Below are 26,087 nucleotides of genomic sequence, written 5' to 3'. Positions count from 1 at the left end.
TCTTTAAAAAAAAAAAAAAAGAATGTAACACTGGTTTTAAATGTATTGTTTAAAACGTAATATTGATATTTTTTTTTAATGTTTTTATTTTAGTAAAGAAGGAGAATAAATGTAAGTTTTGAGTGAACTATTGAGGGAGGTGATAATCGGATGGATTATCCTTAAGGATGTTAAATAATAAGCTGGTCTAAAAGGGGAGATTTCAGGGAACACTTGAGAGTTCAGAGGTTTGGGGAAAGTCTTTTCGAGTGAGGAAAAGACTTTCCCCAAAAAGTCCTGTAACTGGGAATGGGAGCAGGTAAAGAGTGTTGACGAAAAGGTGCTGATCTTGGGACGAGCAGAGGTGTTAAATTGAGAAATATTTTGAGACAAGTGAGAAGATGTATGTTGGTGCAGCTTAGTTAATGGCACTGTATGATAGCAATAGCATTTTACCACAGATTGAGTACATGAATTAGTGAAGTGAAATGAAGTTTTTGTCGTGTGAGACACACGTGTATTCTGGAAATATTTGGATGCCAATTAGAATGTGGGGGGAAAAAGATGGTTCTGAGGCAAAGATGATATCTAGGCAGCAAGCTTGGGGGAGTTTTCCTTTTTTTGTTATTTCTCCTTCAGTGCCAACAGGTACACTGTGACCCTTTCACACAGGGGACAAGACAAATTTGCACCTCAGTCAGTTTAATTGGGAACTTTTCTGCAAAGTTTTTATTTATGTTTACTCTGCCTAAGTAGATTCTAGGTTTATGTGGTCGAGTTAGAAGGGGGCTCCTTTTTGTATCATAAATCATATGTGGTACAAATTGTATACAATATGGTAGTGACACAATGGCTTTTTTTATCCATTTATATCAAACAGAAAATTGCAATGTTTATTTTTTATGGATACAATCTATGCGCTCAGAGTGTACATTTGTAAAGTCATGTCTATGCACAGACAACCTCCTTGAGTGACTATGTCCGACTCTACTCACTGACATATGCACCTTTATAAATGACACTAGAAAAGTGCAGTCACCTGCATCCATGACTGACAGCGTACCCAGATCCCTTCCCTCCTCTATTAGTAACAGCTGAAGAGTCAGGTTATACTGACTGGTTCCTGGCCCCACAATAATTATACAGGGCAATTAAAATGAATTGAGCTAGTTAAATTGCACAATGCTATGTGCAGAATTGCTAGACTAGATACTATTAGATCCAATTTGCATTGGATTTATTAGTGCTAAAATACAGGAGACCTACTGGAGTCTCCGGAGACTCCTCAAAGTCTCCAATGGTAACAGGCTGGAGAGCTGCCTCAAAACCTGTGAAAAGTGCATACATCTTGCATCCCCATACTCTGAAGAACTTTACGGTAACATTTTGGGGTCATTTTCTGGGTCTACAGTAATAGCATAAACCTCTGGTAAGAATTCCGGAAAGCCAATAAAAAGATATTGAATCCAATATGTTACAAGATGAAAACGATCACACTTCTGAAAAAAAATTAAACATATAAAACGGACTTAATTATATTTAAAAATAAAATAGTTAACCCCTGTAGCAAACATTAAAGGTATAAACTAGATGTGGAGCAACTGTAGTTTCATTGATTTTATGACCATGATATTGTAATATATTGTGAAAAACTTGGGGAAGAGTGGTGATAATACACTGTGTCATTCATGCATCTTAATTGTCTGTTTTAAGCTTTTCCTTACATTGCCTCCCGATGTGTCAAGCACTAGGAGTGATATGTTGACTCTTGTTGAAAAACTAAAGGTACCCTGACAATGAGCAATCTTAGCGCTCAGCATGACTAACCAGTGGCTGGATCTTATGCATCGCCAAATCTCTAGACTCAACTGTTTGGTCAAAGGCTGAAAAAAATAAAGGGGACAATTAGTTCCCAACTGAATTTAGTAATTATCCTGGTACAAATCTGAATGATCCCATTCACATATTGATCAGTCAGCAATCTTGAGGTCATACATGTTGCAATTTGTGGTTAATTCGCTCTTAAACTGTAAAAATCAGTCCTGTACTCTGAAGATTGTGAAAGACATTCCTCCAGCTACTATTTAACTAAATATGTGTCTTGCATAGTAGTAACTTTCAATTTAAACTACTCTAGATGCATAAATTGGGTCTAGTTGGTAAGCATATCTGATCAAACCAACTCGTGTGTTCATTAGTGACAAAACAATGATATTACAAAAGGTGTGAAAGCAGCCTTTCTGCTACACAATGACATTATAAAGGTACAAAGGCTGAATTTGTGCTGTGCATTGCCAAGAACCAGTCTGGAAAAGGGTACAGAAAAAGGCATCAGAAGCCGTGGTGTCTCACTAACACAAGTTGCTGTATTCATTCTATTTGTCCCTCCAGCCACATACAAACAACTGTTTTTACAGAAATATCAGAAGATATTAATGTTAGTCTCACATTACAGGACAATGGCCAACATGTCACTTTCGGTACATGGCCCTGTATATAGAATATGATAAGTGAAAGTAATTACTGGCTAATTTACACACATTGTTGTCATTTGGGAAGTGACAGTTACATTTTGTTAATAAAAATGTAAAGAAAACGCTGAGATACTTAAAATAAGCTATATTGTTCTACAGTGGTCCGAGACTTCATGTGTCTCCAATTGAATCATTCGCACACTGCATAATGCTCAGGATCTGACAGTTGCCATTTGGAAAAGGTCCTAACTTTAACATACTATAATGAACTTTTTCTTTCTGCCAAATGTCACTCAAACTCCGGGTTTCAACAGAATCCATTGGTAATGTATTCAAATAATGTAATAGTAATATCTCATTACACACAGGAAAATAGCAAGAGCAACATTCCAACAATATTTTCCCTATATGTTACAGTTCAGTAACTATAGGTCATGTTATGCACAGAATGTATAAATACTGTGTTAGTTACTTGACATTCATTCACTATATATTATATGCAGAATTTTGTTTTATGCATTTCATTGATATTTAAATGGTGTACACATTCACCATAAAAGGAGAAGGGCAAGAAATTCTGCTACAGGTAAAAACAAAACAAGGTGAATACCTTACAGTAACAGATGCAGGACAAACAAAAGGTGCCTTCATACCCCCATGATATCACTATTTACAACTGAGGTGACACAGGGGATAAATATTGGCTGCCGTCATTTTATATAGCACTACATATAGAATTTTATGCAACGCTGTGCACACAGATAAAGGACACATGGAGCCGATCTCTTAGTGGTCTATTTATCATTCCACTGTGGTACCACCAATCATTAGGTATTGCTGCAAATCGCAGCAATACATAATGCAGTACCGCTGCTATTTACTATGCCGGGGCCGTTTTTGGAGCTCTGGTGAAGACTCCCCTATATAACAAAGTAATTTGCATGTGCAAATTTGCGGAAGCGAAACCTGCACGTACAGAAAATGTCCACATAGTGATCTGACCTGGTGGGGACCAAGTGAAGCCTTTCTGGCTCCACTGGACCCCATAGGAACAGGTAGGGTAATACCCTACTGAGATAAATCTCTAACATCGTAGACTAGATAAGAGTTGTATGGGGACTGCGGTAACAAAGAGTAGGTTAATGCAGGTGAAAATTGCTTCATAAATTAAGTTTAGTTAAACTTAATTTAAACTGCGATAGCCAATTTCTAGAGTACACAGCGGTTTTTCTCCAGAATTTTGGCCTATTGCAGTTTGTTACATAGACTCCTCCAAAAATAGATGCATATGTTGTAGAACTCGTTAATTTATGCCCCAGATTTAAGGAACTATCTTGACTAATAGGATACAAGATGGATGGAAGCAAGAGAGATGACTAACAAAGACGTGATAACTCGTGCGTTATTTCATTTTTAGAGGTTTTCAAACAATGCTTGGTATAGAAGTATTCATATTCTGCTGGCATACAACATTACTATGTGATTTCATTTACATAATTGTATTACCAAATATAGATTTGTAGGTCTTGTAATAATATCTTACAATGTCAAAGGGGAGAAAAACTTTTCCCACTGGTAGCTGGTGCACTGCTATAAGACAGTGTGCTCTCATAGATTTATTCAACTTGTTTAAAAGAATAAAAAGGAAATATTTCATCTACTAGCACTAAAATTCTATGTGTGTGAAATTTCCACAACCAGAGTTTACAGCCATGCAAGGTGAATACTGCTAATAAACTAGATAACATTAAAAACAACTTTCAGTACCTATATAAAATGATAACATAATTGTACCATGAACTAAGTTATGAAAATATATAATTTAACTTTAATAAGTAAACAAAGTATATATTTGGGGAAAATCCATTTAAAATTGTAATATAAACAATGAATAAAACACACATAAGCTCAATCTGTTATTTATATATTCATGTACTTATGCAATGGTTTGTTTTCCTGATTTTGGGTACACCAACACCGTGTTTGCTGTATGATGGTCTTCATTTGTGCCCACCATATAGTGAAGGCACATTAACAAATGTGAACATAAGGATCAAGGATCTTTTAGGGGAAGGTGCTGTCAGAACACTCAGCTACCAGTTGTTTCACCTTCTGACGACACCTGGCCAGAGCTTTGTGAATGCAGCTGAATACCACTGCATGGGAAATACAACCCTAGATGTACCCTTAGGTTTTGTTTATCATGTCCATCCTCACATCTTCAGCATCTGTCTCTTATACCCCATTCATACTGCACCAAAAACCCGGGTTTTTGCAGAGTCACGCTGAAAAACCCAGGTCTTGGTGCAGTATGAATAGTCCAACCACAAAATCCCGGGTCTAAAATCCTGGGACTTAGACCCGGGATTTTGCGAGGGGTAATTCCCGGGTTGGACCCCACTCGCCTGCAGTATGAATGGTGCAACCCGTGTAATTCCCGGGTCTCACCATTCATACTGTAAAAAAAAAATTGGGGAAGTAAAAAAAAAAAAAAAAAAAGGATTTTAATTAATAAAAAATACATAAGAAATGTTTGCTTAACTTATTTTCAGCCAGCGGTGTCTCCGGTGCGTTGCCGGCTGTCAGGGGGACCTCTGGGTACTAAAATGACGTCATTTCTAATGGACTAGAAATTACATCATTTTAGTACCCAGAGGTCCCCCTGACAGCCGGCAACGCACCGGAGACACCGCTGGCTGAAAATAAGTTACCGTATATACTCGAGTATAAGCCGAGTTTTTCAGCACATTTTTTGTGCTGAAAAGTCTCCCCTCGGCTTATACTCGAGTGATGCTCCAGGACCACACTGTTTTACTCTATACCCCCGAGTTTCACATACCGCGCATGCGCGGCCAGCAGCACTCATCGGAAACAGGTAGCAGAGAGGTCACACAACGCAGCCACGTAGCTGTCATTATGACAGAATCTAATAAAGTTATCTTGAGTTTGAATCCCGCCTCCTTACTCCGTCGAACAGAAAGAGGGGTAATCTCTAGGAGATTAACGGGACTCTGTAGACTCACATCGTTTGGAACAGTGGACATTATCGTCTAAGGGATTGTGGGCACTGCAGACAAGATCCTGTGGAGAATGGGACTTTACAGTGACGGGGTCTTGGCACCGGACAGAATTGAACCTTCATAAACATACATGTGAGTAACGGATGTTACAGTTTTTGGTTTACTTGGCTTGAAGACTTACAGTTGTTAATTTGATATATATGGAACGGGAGTGTTATCGGAGAGGTGTGAATACATTACAGGCTGCAAAAGTCGATATGGAGTAGAGCAGAACGCAATTGAGGACTATTCTATGTGTGGACACTGTCGATGTACATGTATCATTTTTTATAGTATAAGTGAGTTTACCCTTTTGTTGGGAGGTGTTGGAGATTGGCTGAGCGCTGCAGTGTTTATCCATTTGTATTTATTAAGGAGGGTGGGCTCTCCTATGCAGCTGCACGCCAATTCTCTTGTAAGTAGATAGAGTCAGTGCCCATCACCTTAACCCACAATCCCGCTGCTTCTAATGAATGTGCTTCCACTGTAGTGGAAGCATGGGGTCTCAGCTGAATGTATAAAAGTAATGTAAAAAAAAATTACCAGTAACTGCTGCATTTCCCTCCCTAGGCTTATACTCGAGTCAATAAGTTTTCCCAGTTTTTTGTGGTAAAATTAGGTGCCTCGGCTTATATTCGGGTCGACTTATACTCGAGTATATACGGTAAGTAAACATTTCTTATGTATTTTTTTTTTAATTAAAATCTTTTTTTACACTTTTTTTTTTCTAAAACCCGGGTCGGGCAGGTGCAGTATGAACCCGCCCGACCCGGGAATCTTCTTATCTATACTGCCCTGTGCCCCGGCAATATCCCGGGTTAACAACCCGGGATATTGCCGGGGCACAGGGCAGTATGAAAGTGGTATTATTTTCCATAAAATATTTTATTAAATGGATAATAAAATAGGAAATATACTTTGGTATTAAAGCTTTATATGTCAATTTATAAAATGTTATTACAGCATAGCACAATAAACCCATTTATTCTTAACATGTATTTATATAGCGCAAGCACATTTCAATTGGGGACAAACTCAGTAATACGACAAGACTGTATTGACAGACAAAGCAGCAATGGGGCCCTGCTCGTAGCTTACAACTATTCACTTGGTCTTTGTTCTGCAGCCATCTAAGTACAATATATTTAAAACATATTAGTGATTATAATCACTTCTCATTGTTAGCACTGTATATATGTACTAGTACATATTCTATTTGAATCTATAAATAGGTTATAAGTGAACTGTGCAGCTTTATGTGTTCTTGTAACTGGGTATTGCCTAAATGAATAACTCTAATGGCATACAATTATACAATTCAATCTAAAGGGAAATAAAATATAATGACAAACGCTTTTAGGATGGTCTTACCTTACTGAGGAACTCCCCCAAGCTCCATGTTTGTCTGTGAGAATATTGATAATTTTCTGTACTAGTTGTGTCGCGGTCACATGGTCTCTGTACTTGGCCGCCCTTATTAGATGGTCACACATCTTCTCATCTTCTCTCTTTTCTGCAGAATATTGTGCAGAAAGGGACTAAACGAAAGAAACAATGACATCTGCTTTAATATAACAGTACATACATATATACATTTGCTGAACATAACATTTAAATCACAGTCATGTTTATTTTGGTTGTAGAGTGTATTTTTAACTGTTTCAAGAGAATGGTTTACTTTCAATCTTATAGAGTGCAAGCTTTTGTGAGAAGCGTCTCTCTAGGCCATCCGTCTATGCAACTTCCCATAAGCCATTACTGGCAAGTAATACAGAATGTGTCAACACATCTGTCAATGATCCAGTATGCATTCTATACTGCAGTAACATGTGCTATTATAGTGCTCAGATTTCGGTCTCCTTTACAAGGAAGGCACTTTTAGTTGTTTCACTGCATTTTTCACCACGTAACACCTTTCCACTATCACAGAAAAACAACAAACCAACCACCATTAAGACGGTTTCAGAGATCTTTAAGTTCACCAAGATCAGAGGTGGTTTACACTTCCATGACTAGACCTATTTTCATATTGGTGCATTGGCTTCACCAGGAGTAACTTTTTAGTTTCTTAGGTCACCCAATCATATTTTTTTTATATTGGATTTACTTTTGGTAGTATATAAAAATCAGGGCCTGGTTCAGCTCAGTTCCCTCCCTATAAGGTACATTTTAAATACAAAATAAGAAGGCAGGTAGCCCAGTGACCCAGCCCAATGTAGGCCACTATAGGACCGGCCCAGTGGGCAGATGCCCCCACCCCCACGCCCCGAAACCCAGCCCTGAGTAAAATAGATAATTTCTTTTTTTTATTGGCATAAGATACATTAAAAAAAAGTTTTGGGGGAAAAAAAAAAGGTATAATTATTTCTCCAGATAAAAGTACGACAAATAGGTCTACATATACAAGGTATTAAGCAGGTGTAAGGGTAGCAATATATTTCTCTTGGGGCCCAGCCATATGAGCAGCTTCTCTTAATGCGTTAAGGGAAAACCGCAGGAGAGGTGATGCAGGATCGAGATCAATTGATTTCTTTGCTGTTCTATATATCCTGTTCACACGAACAGCTATGACATACAAACGAGAAAAATGTCTTAATATATTAGACAGACCATCTTTAAGCAAGTGGTATTTGTATTTGCTACCAAAGAAACATGAGGATTATGAGAATTAGACTCTGGAGAAAATGATACGTGAGCAGTACTGTTTGGTGAACAGTGCTGACTGAATGACTGATAGGTAGACAGACTTGGATACGCCTCAATAGATGGTTTGAATGCAAATGCCAAATAACCATTGGATTTGGTAGAACCAGTCATTTGAGGATCAAACACTATATTGATTATTGAACCAGTGTGAGTGAGTGAGTGTGTGTGTGTGTGTGTGTGTGTGTGTGTGTGTGTGTGTGTGTGTGTTTTATTAGTTTACATTTGTTTGTAATGCTCCTATATTTCTTCTCGCCTGTTGCCTGTATCAACCACCTAATTAATTTTAACGTGGCATTGCTAGTGCAGTTATACAGTATCCACTCTGGCTTGGTATTCTGGGCAATCTTACATTGTTTGGTTTATAGTAGATACATTCAAATTACCCATCTAGTCCCCTGTTCGTCTAGTTTGGTTAATCATATCCCTAAACATTTTGAACAGGTGTTGAGAATATCAATATGCCGCTGTACCAATCAGAGTACATGTTTAGTTATTTCAAGCACTGCACCACAGAACGGAACTAGGCATTTCAAAATATATTCATGCAAACATACAAGATAGTTTTAAAAGCATATTCCTAAAAACAGGGAAACAAGGAAGTAGTAAATGCTTTAAAGTGCTTCCTAATGGTCTAATGGATCAGTCTTTACAATTTGAACAGCAACTTTTCATACCTGACATAAAATCTATAGAAATAAATCACATTAGAGGCCCATTCTTTACTGATTATCAATCTCTGTCTCTTTGTGGAACATTAGCGTTGCATTTGACCTTATAATATAAAATTAAAATAAAGCATTGTAGTACTGTGTATACAAAAAAACATTAAACTATAAAGAAACCGAATACTGACATTTTCTGTAAATTTCACTAGCAGAAATAAAAAAATATAATCTTAGTTTTTTGCCTGTTGCTGTAGTAGAAGCTGGAAAATGATCAAAAAGACAAGAAATTAAATCCAGAATATTTTATAGTGAAGTAAACAAGTGTGTGTCATGCAGATTAATAAATTAACTGCCCTCTTTAGTCACAAAAACGCACATACCAAAGTAAGCTTAGAAATGTAAGGAAACTGAATATAAACTGAATATAAAAAGAAGCCCAATGCATGAAGAGAACACATACTGACATACAAATAAATAGCTCGACTAGATTTGCTCTCATTAGCTTGCAGATTTACAGATGTTTATATATGTTTAATAGATAATACATAAATAATATTCGCTTTATCATCACACATCAGCCCCATCATAATGGACATTTTTTTTCCTTTTATCTATACTTGCCTATCCAGCAATACAACAGGTGTACCACACCAATCCTTGTTTTCATCCAGCGTGGTAGAACTTTTCAAAAGGTCTATAAGTCCACATTTCCACACTGATCACCTGCCTAATGATCCATTATAGTGCTATATTCCACTATAATGTGACTATTCAAATAGCACTTTCTCTGGCTAAAATTGGCTGAGATCATTGTTACCAAAACTGGACTTTATTCCTTATACATACAACATAGGGATCAATTATCTGTATAATGCAATTATTTTCTTTTTTATTTAAAAGCGGCTTTGTGCTCCATTGGAAACAAGAGAGCCTATCAACAGTTACAAAATATACCATCACACCGTTACAGCGACATGTACAGTTCCTCCAGAACACAAGCAGTCAATTATACACAATAAAATAGTCTCCTGATAAGAATGAGTAAGAGATGTGGTGACTGCGTATTGTTCGCATGGAGTGGGTAATCATACCACTACCTTGTAAAAAAAAAAATAGTGGGGAACCAGTAGAAATGAATGTAACCAGTAGAGCATGTGGATGGAAGTTAGAGATGGCTGCAATTTATATCAGCTCTATGTCCCGTCTCCCACATAACCTTCATAATCTTTTCACAAACATAAAATCAGTTAAAGCTTGAAAGCAGTGTCATTATATTAAGGACCAGGTTGTTCACAAGATCCAATACCACCTCTGTTCATCTGCTGGACCCAGTGAGTTCAATTGCCATTGAGGTCAACGGACATTGCTATGGCCACCTCAGTTCCTCCTATGGTTATCTCCACTGTCTCCAGCGCCTCCTTGGTGACAGCAGCTTGTGACGCATATAGGGTACAGAAGTCCTGTCTGTTTCCAGCAGCAAACATGATACTATAGCTAGGCACAAAGCTATTCACAGCTACTACAATTAAAGAGTATCCATGCAACATTGATTGCATTTAGATTTACACCATGTGATGCATTTCTTCCAAATTCTGTAATAGATAATTGATGACTTTTTCATTGTTGCCTATAAAAGTGTGTTGACTTGCTCAGAAACCCTCTTAAGACAGAGCAGTTCCCACTCAAACTCCATGCCATTAATGCCAGACTCTATGGATTTGGATGAAGAACTGGGCCTTGGAGCAAGAGATCTGGCTGAACAAGCAGAGTATTTCCCAGGCTACAGGCAAACCATGGATGGTGTGGCCAAAAAAGTAAGGATAGTTATTACTTTTGCCATCTCTTTTCTGATGACTTTTATAATGCGAGTAATGAGTAAAAATCTGTGGGAAGACATGACCTAGGCGGAATGCACTTGGAACTGTCAAGAGCATCCATTCCCTCTATCCCTGGAGCTCTGTGCCTATAGAAGAGCCCGAGTACCTTGGTATTTTTGCCATAATGTGCACTTGAGGACATCAGAAATTCCCTATCAGTAGCTGAAGCACGTCCTGATGTAGAGACAACTCTCCTCGATGAATCTGTTCTTGACTAAGGTAATCTGCCATTATGTTCTGCTTACCTGCTACATACAGTACCAAGAGAGACTTCAGATTCTTCTCTGCCCAGGACATGATTCCTGGTACTTCCACCTTCATGGTTTTGCTTTTGGTACCTCCCTTATGGACTAGGAAGGCTACCACTGCAGTAGATGTGCTAGGGACTGGGAATTAGTGTCATCCTCCCTGAACCTTCCCTTACATTCTCCTCTTTTGAGGTCCACTCCATCCGCCTCTTCACTCCTTTCCATCTCCGCGTCATTGTTATTTACCTCCCCACTTCCCAATTCCTCAATAACTTTGCAGCATGGCTCCCCCTCTACCTCTAATCTGAGCTCCCCATCATCATTCTGGGTGACTTCAACATCCCAGTCGATAACATCACTGACCCAGGTTAAATCAATGTTCTTGGTCTTTCCTCTACTTTTGGCCTATCACAATGGACCTTTTCCCCCTCCCACCATCTCAGCCATGCCCTCCACCTTATCTTTACACACACCATATCACTCTCTCAGACTTCGACATTTCTCAGTTCCCCCCCTCTCTTACCATCATCTCCTTCTCCCTCTGCTCATCTCCCCTACCTCTCCCCACTACTAAACACACTCTCACTCAGCGTGACCTTAACACTCTTGACACTGCAGTCTTTTCCACCTCCCATGAAACTCTTCTCTCCCCCTAGCCACTCAGACCTGTCCAACCTGGCAATCTCCCTCTACAACCACACCCTCTCTCCTGCCCTTGACTCTGCCTGTCTCGCCACTGCTATCCCCCTCCACCGTTCCAACCCCGGCACTCTAAAAAGGTCACACTTTCCCTCAAATTCTGTTCACGGACAGCTGAACGCCACTGTCGAAAATCCCGCTCTCTGGCTTATTTTCTCCACTTTAACTTCCTCCTCTCCTCCTACAGTTCTGCTATCACCTAAACCAAACAATCCACCCTTAAATCTCTCATTATTTCCCAGTCTTCTAACCCCCGCCGCCTCTTCGCTGCTTTCAATTTCTGCCTCTCACTTCGCTACATTCTTCTCCTCCAAAATCAATGCCATCAGAAATAGAATCTCATCCTCCCACAACTCACTCCCCCACCTCTCTATATTGCCCTCCCCATCCTTCATCCCTAGTCCTCCCTTCACCCCACCTCAAGCGAGGAAGTCAATTCTTTATTCACCCCCTTCCACCTGCCCACTTGATCCTATCTCTTCCTACCTCCTCAGATCCCTTTCGGCCATTGCCTGTCCCACCTAGCCCACCTCTTCAATGTATCCCTCTCATCTGGAATGTTCCCCTCATCCTTCAAAGATGCTATAGTCTCACCTATTCTACAAAAAAAAAAAGAATCTTGATTCCACGACCCTGTCCAATTATGGCCCTATCCCTCTAAACTTCTTTAACGGCGTGTCTACAGCTGCCTCACCAACCACCTCTTTGACAACTCCCTCCTCAATCCTCTCCAATCTGGTTTCAGTCCCCTCCACAGAAACCGCCCTAGCTAAAGTCACTAATGACCTTTCATCTACCAAATCCAAAGGCCCCTACTCCCTTCTCATTCTCTTGGACCTTTCTGCAGCCTTCGATACAGTAGACCACCCTTTCATATTGGATACACTTCGCTTCTTTGGCCTTTCTGACACTGTCCTCTCTTGGGTCACTTTCTATCTCTCTAACCGCTCCTTCTCTGTCTCTTGCTCCTCCTCCGCCACTTCCCGCAGGAGTCCTTCAGGGCTCAGTCCTTGGGCCTCTGCTCTTTTCTTTGTACATCTCTCCACTGGGTGACCTCATCAGCTCCTTTGGCCTCCAGTACCACCTCTATGCTTATGACACCCAAATCTACTTCTCTTCTCCTGTCCTCTACCCTCCTACCCTCAATAAGGTGTCCTGCTGCCTCTCTGCCATATCTCCCTGGATGTCCCAAAACTTCCTCAACTCAATATGACCAAATCTGAACTCATCATCTTTCCCCCACCTCTAGAGACTCCTGCCCTCCCGCTCTCTCCATCACTATTGGCTCTACCATCTTCTTCAGCCTAAGTTCGTTGTCTAGGGGTCACCCTTGACTCCTCCTCCTCCTTCTCCCCTCACATAAAATCCCTAAAATATCCTGCCGCTTCCATCTTCGCAATATAGCCCACATCAGACCCTTCCTCTCCACTGATGCCACCAAAACTCTAATTCACTTTCTCATCATGTCCCACCTGGATAACTGCAACCTCCTCCTTACTGGCCTCCCCAACACCTGTCTCGCTCCACTTCAGTCTGTGATAAATGCCGCAGCCCAACTCCTCGTCCTCACCCGCTGGTCCTCATCTGCCTCCCCTCTCTGTCAAGCTCTTCACTGCCTCCCCCTCCGCTTCATAATCCTCTTCAAACTCCGCACCCTCACCTACAAAGCCCTCTCTAACCGCACTGCACCTTATCTCTCCAACCTCATCTCCACTTATACTCCTTCACGCCCTCTAAGGTATTCTAACAACCGTCGCCTCACCTCCCATCTGGTCACCACCTCTCATTCCCACATTCAATATTTCTCTCGTGCTGCCACCTTCTCTGGAACAAACTCCCCGTTCTATGAGACTTTCCACCAGCCAGCCTCCCTAAAAACCCATCTGTTCAGACTAGATAATCCTTCCTCCATGTAACACTGGCCTCCTTAATCCCTCTTTACCTTCCTTCTCCACTTACCATACTTTATCTCCCCCTCGCTCTTTCTCCGCTCCTTCCTACTCTTGCCCATCTCCTGATCATCCTTCTCTGTCTCCTGTCAGTCCCCCCCCCACCTCTCGATTGTAAGCTCCCTTGAGCAGGGCCCTCTATCCTAATGTCCTCTTCCTCCTGTTTACCTTTACCCTCAACCCTCCTCTCTTTTCTCCTCTTTACCACTCCTGCCACTGTCTCTCCACTTCTTCCTTGCTGTCCCATCTCCATCTTTGTCCTGGCCCTGTTACTAGCATCCACACTTGTGGGCACAGGTTCAGCCTCCTACTCTTTCCCATCCATTCCCACTCTCTGTGCACTGGTAGTCACTTTCACCTCTCTGCATAGTTTGTAATTTTACTGCTTCTGCACATTATTTGTACTTCCTTTCTGTACTTATTGCACCCACTGTTCCCTATGGTGTTTACCTAAGCCCCTAGAACATTTGCAGTGATGGGATGAGATGATTTTTTGTCCTGTTCACAATCCAGACATGCTCTTTCAGAAAGGCTATCAATCATTTGAGCTGTTCTGTAGTTGATAGTGTGTTCTGAATACAAGAACAAAAATATTGTCTAGATATGGCCACCTACATTCCAGCACCTGAGTAAATAGCACCTTGGTAAAAGTTCTCAGCGATGCAACTAGTCCAAAGGGCAGGCAGGTGACAAAGTGCTGGCCCATGACCCAGAATCTGAGGAATTAATGAAAATACGCATCCTCAAGGCCTACAAAATGTGGTGAAATACACTTTGCTGGTTGTTGTAAGGATAGAATTCACCCAATCCACGCAAAACAGTCTGATATGGACAAACGTGTTCAGCTTCTCCAACTCAAGAACTGTAAAACAAGCTCCATATGCTTTTCTCACAATAAAACGTCTTTAAGGTTTGCAGACTGTTTTCTAAGGCTACTAACTATTAGATTTGACAGAGTTTCCAATTGAACAAAGAAGTTCCCCTTGGGGCACTGATGAAATTATCTTGTATCCATTTGTTACAATTTCCAACACAACTTCACAGTACTCAGAACTATGGAGTGGGTCCATACTTCTGCGTACTGTGAAATTCTACCGCTACTGGAGTTAGAGACTGAACCATGTGGAATTCCCTGATTTGTCCTCCCATCCTTAAGCCTGAATGGCCCAAAAAAACTCTTTGGTGCAGTAGGAATATTTTGCTAGTGTATTGTCTTCCTGGAGTATAACTTCTTACATCTTTGAGGTGCTGAAGATATGAGGAAGAGTACAGGTATTGAGACCTTCTGTCTTGTGGCAGGCAGTAAGCATTACCTCCTTCTGTATCATTGTGTTTAATATATCACCAAAAAGCACAGACCCTACAAACGGAGACTGGCTAAATCTAGCATCTGCTGCATAAAGACACAATGAGAGATCTCTCCTAGCCACTGCTGCCGATGCCATTGTATTGGCTGAAAAACCAATGGTGTCCAAAGACGTTTCATACAAAAACTATATGCATCTATACATAACCTCAATGATTTTCAACATGTATTGTATTCTCTTGGACAATTGTATAAAGTGTCTCTCCACACAATCCACACTGGCCACTGACGCCATGACTGTATGATTGCCGATTATAAAGTGGTTTTAGATGAAATATGAAGCTTTATAAAGCAACTCACAATCTTTCTTTCCATGGTATCCTTTGGGGACCCCAATCTTCAATAGGGAGAGTGATTCTTGTTGCCATACTAGGCTACATATAATTTTGGAACCAAGCTTCACTAAATGGATACATATGTTCTAATCTCTGAGTTAGACTGACAACTGTCCTCCTATGCACATTCCTTATGAATAAGTTATTTCTTCAACTTAATGAACCGGGACAACTGAACCATTTTTACTACGATCTTCAAAAAGGAATTTGGGAGCTTCTATGGCAGTTACTTTCTCAGCCATAACCATAGATCTACCCATAACAAAATGTCCACATAGTCTACATTTAACTTTTTAGAAGGTTTAGTAAACCCACTCCCTAAGTTGTTTAATTGGAGGTGTTGCCCATATCATATTAAAGCTATCATTTATCTATCATTTATCTATCATTTTCTACAAGATGATAGCTAGAAACTAATTGGATGCTATGAGCAACACCTTTTCTTTTTTTAGCACATTTAGTAAATCTTTAACTAGGCGTTTCTTTAATCACTCGTGATTTATTACTAGATTAGTCTTCTAAATTCGCTGGAGAATCCCACTCTGACTGCCAGTATCTATCCTCCAAAACTATACTTGTCTGAGACCTTGCTCTCTTTATCTCCTGCATAGCACACAGACTGTCCTTGGTCACAAAACATTCTTTCATCCAAGCTTCAAGTTCCTTATACTGTACAAGGAGCTGGGTTATTCCCTTGGTCTGAGAACTACAAAAGCACTAAAAATAACCAGGTATTACTAACTAATTGAAATCCATGAAGAACAAGCAACCCTTAATCAGGTGCATACTTCTTGAGGGTGGCCTTCGGCTGTTTGGGATTTGACTCACTCCTCTGCAGAGCTCCAGCTGTTGCAATCTCAATGAATGTGGTAACCCTTTCTCTGGACAAGGAAAATTTCAGAGCAGTTCAGAGTCCTCCTTCAGCCTGGTCCTTAATCTTGGCTCCTTGTTACCTATCTGGCCCTCCACCATGTAGGCTCAGAAACCTGTGGCCCTCTATACCTGAGAAGCTGAATAGCACTGATTTATCAATTCCTCTGTACTAGGCAGACAGAAGCAAATCAAATTGTAGATTAAAGGTGAAGTGGGCTAAAACTTGCAATAAATAGTAGTTTTGTATTTGATTAATAAACGTAATTGATTCACCAATATAACAATTTAAAGTGGCTTAAATTTACACTTCAGAGACCACCCACAAGCAGGAGAATTCATCCACCCACAAGAGCAACATAGATTGTTGTGGTGAGAACATGCAATCAGGAACCTGTACATGTCGTACTGGGGGGAGGAGGGGCAAGCAATAAATTCATAAATTTCTTTTACAGAAGATGTGTCATGTAAAGACCAACATAGTTCGTAAAGTTGAACAAAGAAAAAAACAGATGCATAGAGTCTCACCTTTCAGACATTTTTAACTGTGTTCATGCAAGACAAAACAATGCCCAAAGTGTAACAGTAGAACATTTACTCTCATAGGGAGATAAAAAAATCCTTTCTGTACCCAAGCATTTCAATCTGATAAATTTCTTGTATCAATCAACCCCATAATGCCCTCTACCAATTATAGCTACAAATACCATTTCTTGTTTTAAAAAAAAAAAAAGGGGGGGGGGGTGAAACTGCCTTGCTATTAACAAGTTGAAGATCGCTTGTCCTCTGTCCTTGGTACAAAAGTTTGTTAGACAAATTTTTGTGTAGCTCTTGAATATATTTATATACATTAGGTACCTTTCCCCTCTCAAATAAAACGATCTAGGACTTTCTAACCTTTTTAGAATATTACTAAAAAGGTTACTGCTGGTGCTGCTATCCTGCAAGTCTTCTTTCTGTCAGAGTATTCCTAAATACTATTCCATCTTTCTTCCCCAATTGTTCCCCATTTCCAACAATTCAATCACAAGCACAACTTATGCCAACAAGCTAGTCATGTTTTTGGAAACAATGTATTTGTCCGTTTTGGCACTAGGGTTAAATAGAAACAGTGCTCACAAGAGGTTAAAGATCTCACAAATGGCTTAGCACAAACTGCAGTGTTTTCACTTCTTAGAGAAAGATAATGTATTTCCCCCTGAACATGGACTACTGATTTAATGATCTGAAGGCATTAAAGCAGCAGTGCCAGATAAATTAGTAGTAAATAATTCAGAAGGCATTTAGGCTGAATATACATTTACAGACCCCTTGTTCTGTGCCATTTATATTACTGTGCTGTTGAAGTGCTGTTTTTACTACAAAGAGGAGTTCAGACATGACAGAGTATAATAAGAATCATTCAATAATTTGAAGCAGTTATATGGTTAAAGAGCACAAGAAAAAAAATGGAGATATTGAGATTATATATAATTCCCAAGTTGAAACATTAGTATATATAGAGGGACACATTAACTTCATGTTTTTATCATAGAAGGAATGGTAAGCGATACTTACATGTTAAAACAAGAATCTGTACATGGACAATAAAACACACAGATCTCAATGCCTCACTATAAGCTGCCATTCAAATGCCAAATATTACCAAAGAGCCAATCTCACTGAGATGGAAGTGTAACAGAACACTCCAACAAAATGAAGACAACATTGTATACCTAGAACTATTTGTACACTTGACCTCTGGTTTTCAAATTCTACCAAGGGAAATCCTACAAAAACGCTTGAATAAGTCCCAGAAAGATGAAAGCTTGAGACCACAACAGCAAACAAAAGTCAACCAATGACAATGTCTGTCAGGCATGTTCAGTTCTGAAGTGATGCTTCTGTCATCCTGTGCCTGAAAGTATTGATTTTTCTCCGCAAGGGGAAAAAAAAAGGCATAAACCAATGAAATAGATGTAGTATCATCCTCTTGATAATAGCCATCAAGGTTACCAGAGGCAGCACACTTATCAAAAGTATCTCTACTATTTCTTCCTGCTTTAATGGACTGGATACAATATGCGAGCTTTCAAATCTCTGCTATCTTGCAGCTCCCAAAGCATGTTTTAATCTAATTTGAACAGATACAAGATAAACGTTACATTATTCACCGGATAAAAAATAAAAAGTATAGTATTTTTCTTAAAAACATTTTTAAAAAACCATATAAAATGACAACACTCACAGACCAAAAGAATAATAATAATAATAATAGAAATAATAATAAAAAAAGAGTGTTATAGCTATACAAACAACTAAATATCATGGGCATTGCGTTTGGTTCACAAGTAGCAACACACATGGAACACATTAAAAGACCATGGTCAAAGCATGTCTGAGGTTTTGTAAAAGAAATGCTTGCTAGATTAGTACAAAGTTTGGGACTTCACACATGCTGTACACCTATTTTCCAGGCTCAGCTTCAAAGACTTCTCCTTGCATATTCAACATCAATGCAAGTGTTATATTAAAGAACAAAAAAAAAAAAAAAAAAAGACATACAAAAGTGTTTCCTTACTCCCCATTATGTCAACTGCTAGACAACCTGACTGATTTTAGCAACACTAAGAATATGTACCAAGTTGTTGAAATACCCAGGACACTAGATCAAACCCTGTCACTTTTACCCACATCAAACACAAGAAACTTGTCAATTACTCATTCATAGGAAACATAGGCTTGCAGCAGATAAAATGGTGTACGACAAAGGCTTAGAAACATTTTTAACCTGACATTGTAACATTGTAATAATTAACCTATCTATATTTAATATAGTGTTCAATTAATCTAGTCTAAACTGTTCTCAATATCACTGATATTACAGGCTATACAGCTCACTTTCCTTATACATACTGGGCCTGATTCAGAATGGAACGCATGTTTAAACGTAACTTGTATTTGAAAAAGTTGAACACAAGTCAATGTGCATTCACGCCGTATCCAGAGTTGAAGATACCTTCGAGCCTGAATGATCACCTGCAAATATAACCTCTAAGTCGTATCTACGCTTACGTCCCAGTCTGAATTCTAACACAATGGCTCAAACACACCCTTGCGGTATATTGCCTTCGTAGTATATCCCTTCCTTTTCCCATCACGCCTCTTCAGGCGCAAGGAGTGCAGCTCTGAATAGCCACAGTTGCGCACGTTCAGTTTCTGAGCATGCGCAGTGTGAACTAAATGCAAAGATATGCTACGCAGATGGGCATACATCTCACTCTGAATCAGGCCCACTGAATCTAGAACGGCTTTTCTATTCCATGCGTTTCACATGTATGTTACTAACCTGATGCAATCTGGTGCACTATTTAAGGCCAGTATTAACAGTCTTTAGAACATGATGTTTAATAAATATATACATAGGCAATAAAGTCCTAAATTATATGGACTACAAAAGAAAAGCAAATGTGACATTTTTTGTTTAATTGCCCATCTCCTTTAGGAAGGAAACCTTGACTGACTACTGAATTCCCAATTAGAATCCAGTGGTTGTACCTCAAAGTCTCCACACAGTTGCAACATCAAAAAGGTATCAAGACTTTACCTGCCGTTACCTCTATCCTATATATGGAGATAATTGAACCATAAATTGAAAGCACACCTTTTTCTTCACCCTTCAACATACATATGGCTGGATTACTGGTTGGAAGACTCACAGATTTTTCATGGCATAATCACATTAACTCAAATAACCCATTATTGGTCTAACCATTCAGTCTTTTGATACCCCCCATTTTCCAAGGCCACTTAAACAACTTTTCTTGGGGTGCTAACCTTCTAGAATTTAAAAGGCCAATATATCTTTGTAAAAAAAAACAAAAAAAATAAATCCTAAAAAACCTTTTATGTAAACAATATATCTTTCAATAGTCAATAAATGTAACCTGTGTCAACTCTCAGCGCTAAACCCCAACCACACGCATAGTTCTAGAAAAGTTACAGAAACAGCCCAAAGACAATTTAGCTTTAGTGGTCAGATGAATTTTCTCTGCAATATAAAAAAAAATCCCATTTGGCGATTGGCTCATTTAGCTTAATTCCAATTCACAGGAGTTAGAAAAGCATATTCCCTGGAATCACATATGTAAACATAGATTGTTGAAAATCTCCTCCTGACCTGGTTTCATACACCTCTTGGTACCATCCCTCGTCTCACCCCCTTCAGTGCTCAACACCCACTAATGTTGTTTAGTTCAATTATAGGTCTGAACATTAATACTTCTAAATCAAATTTCATTACCATTAGGGAGTCTCCAGAAATTAAAGTCTCCACTTTATACTCTTAGAACAAGAGATATATTGAACACTTAAGAGTAAAGCCAGAGGAGTTTTACACTGCAAATAACCTTACCTTATTGAAAAAGATTCAGATCTGGCTAGCAGTTCATAAAACATGATTAGGTAGACATGATGTTCCTACCCAACCTGCTATAACTCTACCAGGTTCTGCTGCTGCATTCACTAGGTCCAGTGAGGAGCCATTAACTATTTTTGGGTTGATAAAGGCCAAATTAATAGGGGGCAGAATGTGGCCCTTGAGCTATGCACCTATTTCAGGGTAACAAAATTATCTCAGAAAACTGATTAACCAAAGTCCAGGGTCTATGTTCCCTTATGCTTCAATATGGATCCACACTATTCTGGCTCTCCCGCATCAAATGATTTACAGTAAGTTTTATCCCCTTATGACTAAAGCTTTTAGACAATTATAACTGTAAACCAGAGCTACTCCACACACGTACAAGTGCTGGAGGAAGAGTAATTTATAGGTCCATGACATTACATATGGCAAAGAGATGCTGTCTTCTGGGAGACCCGATGGGAGCAGAAGCATATGTTTCTCTATATGCCGTCCTATTCAATGAAGTTATCTACTTTATGGGTGTAAGTCTGACAAAGATGCGGACCAATTTTGATCAGACCCTGGTGTTGAGCATGAATAAATTAATTATTTTTTCAGACCTTAAACAGTTTAACACAACAGAATGGGATTCTTATATTTTTAGTTGCACCTCAGGTTAACTCTAAACGTTAGACAAAACTCTGAAAAATATCTCTGCTTCTTTTTCATAAATGTTATTAAAAATAAAAACACAAATAAGCAAAATATTAAAACATTCAGAAAGATATTACATCCAAAGTGCCCAATTCAGAATTGTTTCAATTTGTTACTCTTCCTGCATACATTTAGACCATTGTTTCAGTATGAGATAAATAATGGCTGGTTTCCTATGACCTAGGTGTTGGAAATCAGAGCTTTTCAGTGTACGGAGGGCAGGGATTCAAACACAACGGAGAACTAAAATCAGACATATGGAGTTAGAAGAATAATTTAATAATTTGGGCACAGACTTCGGCAGATTTAAACAATTAGGAAATATACAAGGGAGGGTAGAAATAACTAGGTAATGAGAGTCCATATTTTTGGGCCATACATAAAGTTTTAAATTGAGAGCTAACTTACCGAGAGGTAAAAAGTTACCGATACCATACAGAAATGGAAGTTGCTCAATCAATTTATAGGTTCATAACAGGTATCAGTAGATGATAGGGAGGCTTTTTGGGGTACCTCTTGGCAAGTTAGCTCTAAATTTTAAAAAATATGTATGGCCCAAAAAATAGGGACTCTCATTGTTTAGAGTTAGGACCACCCTATTAGCAGAATCACCATGAAGTGGCGGGTGGCATAGCATGCATTTGAAAATGTGTGCAACAGAGATTTCTGCATTTTTATCTGGGAGATTTTTTTTCTGTATTTGTTCCTTGCTGGGTAAACCCACCATTGCAAGCACTTGCCATGAACCTATAAATTGATTGACCAACTTCCACTTCTGTTTTATTTCTTACATGCTGACAGACAAGACGGCTCAGTCAGCATACGGTGATTGAACTCACTCTCCGCTTACAAGCACCTCTTTTTACTGACGGTCTTCGAACCGTTCACCAAACCACACTTTAGTAAACTTCCCTTATAGCCTCTTTCATGTTATGTAAATCATACAAATCTCATGTCAAGGGTCAGTTCATGTTTGGAAGTTAAGAGGAGCACAATGCTGTATTAGGGCTTCTTAAAATCATACTTTTAAAATGCACAAAGATTATTCGTAATTAATCATAACCATCACAGTAGATATATTTTAATCATTACTGGGCCAGGCTTTAGAAAGTGAAAGTAAAAACCTGAACTGTAGAAAATGTCCCAAATGTCTTTCAAGCTGGTATAAAGGTCTTACATTGAGACCTATAAATGTCCATTTGCCTGCCCGTTCTGCCTTCGCCTGTTGGGCTTTGGATTAAATAACTGACAGGTAATGTTTAAACTATTTCCTTTCAGTTCAGTTGTCACTACAGTCATTTTGAAGCTCTCAAAAAGATCAATATTATTGACCACTTAGAGAGTGAGTTGTAAGTCTTATCAGTTTGTTCACCTTATCGTATTCATTATGACAAAGTAACTCTCAGAATAAGTCCCTCATTTCAATTCCATAGATAATTGCAGGGACAAAAACAGGATTTCTAGAAGGTTTTTAATATGTTATTTTATTTATTTTTCAAACGGGGTGTGATCATACCATGGAGAGGACGTAAGGATGGAAGGGGGATTGTCTAGCAATGGACTAGCACTAGTCTCTGCTTCCCCTACATTTTCTTCTGTAATGCAGCTCGCCCTTTCTGCTGTCCCGCATTGTAGAGCAACACAACAGGACATATCAAATATTTTTTGGCTTCTAATTATATTTCTTCCCTCCTTCATATCATGAGCTATATAATCATCAACATTTATTTATTAAGCACCAGCAGATTCTGTAGTGCTTTAAAATTGAGAACAAACAGTAATAAAACAATACTGAGTAATACATACATACGTAGAGGTAAGAGGGCCCTGCTCACAAGCTTACAATCTATGGGACAATGATTTGATACGTAAGTGCTGCATAATACTGCATATTTGTCCAGCTAGAATGCAAAGGTTAAAAAGAATTTAGTGGGCTCTATGCTCAGTTACACAGCAATGTTGGTCAGAGACCTTGTGCTAGCTGTGTAGAGGGTGGTAATAGGGCAACCTAAGGAGATTAAGAGCCTGATTGAGGAATATTATAAGCTTGTCTGAAAAGGTGGGTTTTCAGAGAAAGCGTGAAAGTTTGAAGACAGGAGGAAAGTCTTATTATGCAAGTGAGTGAATTGCACAAAGTGTGTGCAGCCCAAAAAATTTTGCCGACGACCTTATATGTGTTAGTAGAAGAATTTTATATTGGATTTGCTGAAAAACAGGCAACCAACGTACAGACTGACAGAGTGGCTCAACAGAGGAAAAACAATTTGTAAGGAAAATCAATCTAGCCGCTTCATGCAAAATAGACTGTAGGGGCAAGAGTCTGATTTTGGGAAAATCAGAAAGGAGGGAATTGTAATAGTTCATGCAGGAGATGATGAGGACATGAATTAAGGTTTCTGCTGTGTCTTGTGTGAGATTTGTATGTATTCTGGAAATGTTTTTTAGATGTATGCAACATGATGTAAATATATCGTTTATTTGGGGAACAAGGGTTTAGTCTTGAGTCAAGGATCACACCTAGGCAGCATGCTTGGTGGAATTTAGGGTCATGTTGTCAACAGAAATAGAAGTGTCAGGCAGGAGGCTTCTATTGGTGGGTGGGAATTATTATTAATTTTGTTTTTGCAATACTGAGTTGGCGAGAGGACATCCAAGATGAAATGGCAGAAAGACAGTCAGTAACGCGAGACAACACAGATGGTGAGAGATAGATCAGGAGAGGATAAATTTGTGTATCATCCACATAGAGATGACACTAAAATCCAAAGGAGCTTATTAGAGATGTGGTGTAGATAGAGAATAGCACAGGAACTAGGACAGAGCCATGTGGTACTCCAAATGATAAATGAAGTGGAGTGGAGGTTGTTTCATAGAAATGAACACCGAAAGAGCGATTAGATCGGTATGATGAGAACCAGGATAGGACAGTGTATTGAAGACCTAGGGATTGTAGCATTTGTATGACAAGAGAGTGGTCAACAGTGTCAAATGCAGCAGAGAGATCCAGGAGAATTAGAATAAAGTAATGGCCTTTAGTTTTAGCTGTGATAAAATAATTGACAACCTTGGGCAGCGCAGCCTCTGGAGTGTTGAGAGCGAAAGCCTGACCGAAGAGAATCCAATAGGTTGTTTGCAGAAAGAAGTGTGTAAGGCAAGTGTAGGCAATTCTCTCAAAAAGTCTGGAGGGGCATGGAGGCGGAGAGATGGGGTGTTAATTTGAGAGTTTGGGTCAGATTTTTTTTTTTTTCCAGAATAGGAGTAATCACTACGTACTTGAATAGCGATGAAAGATATCAGTAGAGAGAGAGCTAGATTACAGATTTTAGTGAGAGGTGGAATGAGCAAAGGAGGCATGAACCCACCAATTTGTAAGGGTATGGGATCGAGAGGACAGGAGGTAGAGTAGGAAGATAAGAAGAGAGTAGAAACTTCCTCTTCATTTGTGCGATCAAATGAAGAGAAGGTGTCAGAGGTTAATGGGAAGGAATTTAGTTGATTGCTAGTCAAGGGAGATGATACCATTTCAGGTCAGATCTTATCAATCTTGTCCTTGAAATAGGAAGCAAGATCCTATGATGGTAGTCGGGAGGGTTTGGGGTGGGATGGTTTATAAGCGATTTAAATGTGTTAAAAAGATGTTTGGAGTTAGAAGCCTGAGTATAGATGAGATGTTAGTAGTATGTTTGTTTAGCAGTGTCCAGAGCATTTTAATAGTAATTGTAGAAAGCAGTATATGCACTGAAATCATTAGAGGTACAAGATTTACGCCAGTGATGCTCTGCTTTACGAGAAAGTTTTTGTAGATTTCGTATTATTTTAGTGTGCCACTGTCGATAATGAAGTCTACGTGGAGTTTGAAGAGTCGCTGGAGCCACTTTATTAAGGGCAGTTGCTAGGGTATGGTGAAAATGAGGAACTGCAATATCAGGGGAGGAGAATGTAGAAATTGGGAAAAAGTGTTGGAAAGAGGTGTAAAACAGTTATAAATCAATAGAGTTAATATTCCTGCACGTATGAGGGCTTGGAAGAGTTTGACACTAGGGAAGTTAAAGAATTGAGAGTGAGCGAGTAACTAATAAGGTGATGATCCGAGAGGGGGAAAGGAGTGTTAAGGAATTTAGAAACTGAGCATTGTCTAGAGAAAACAAGATCAAGACAAATGAGTGGCGGATTCAATCCACTGGGAGAGGTCAAGTGAGGAGGTTAGAGAGAGTAGTTTGGAAGCAGCATTGGAACATGGATTGACAATAGGGATATTGAAATCACCCATGATGATGGTGGGGATGTCAGAAGATAACAAGTGAGAGAGCCATGCAGAAAAATGCTCAAGAAACTGTTGGTGGGTTCCAGGGATGCGATAGATCACAGCAATACGCAAAGAGAATGGGTTAAAAATCCTAGCACTATGTACTTCAATAGATGTGAACATGAGTGATTGGACATTTGGTAGATCTGTGAACGTGAAGTGAGAGGAGTGTAGTAGTCCAACCCCACCTCCTTGTCTGGCACCAGGTTTGATGGTGTGGGTGAAATGGAGGACACCATGTAAAAGGGCTGCAGGTGAGGCAGTGTCTGATTGCGTGAGCCATGTTTCTGTTATTGCCAGAAGGTTGAGTTTGTTTGAGGAAGAAGAAGTTGTGTATGGAGGCAAGTTTGTTATAAACAGAGCGTGCATTCCAAAGGGCACATTTAAAGAACCTTGGAAGAGAGGGGAGACAGGCGATGCATTTGAGGTTTGCTGGATTTCGGTAGTGTTCAGGTA

General features: G+C 39.4%; 1 protein-coding gene across 1 annotated transcript in view; it reads right to left on the bottom strand.

Annotated features, from left to right (window-relative positions):
- LRBA (LPS responsive beige-like anchor protein) overlaps positions 1 to 26,087 on the bottom strand; it is a 478,343-nt gene that overhangs the window by 258,278 nt on the left and 193,978 nt on the right. The window contains exon 36 of the mRNA XM_075198883.1: positions 6,884 to 7,050. Coding sequence (XP_075054984.1) covers positions 6,884 to 7,050 — 167 coding nt within the window. The remainder of the gene's footprint in view (positions 1 to 6,883; positions 7,051 to 26,087) is intronic.

Source organism: Mixophyes fleayi, chromosome 1 (assembly GCF_038048845.1).
Source record: "Mixophyes fleayi isolate aMixFle1 chromosome 1, aMixFle1.hap1, whole genome shotgun sequence".
In the NCBI taxonomy this organism is placed as follows: domain Eukaryota; kingdom Metazoa; phylum Chordata; class Amphibia; order Anura; family Limnodynastidae; genus Mixophyes; species Mixophyes fleayi.
The sequence above is the reverse complement of the archived record's forward strand: the minus strand, read 5'-3'. Positions and strand labels throughout refer to the sequence as shown.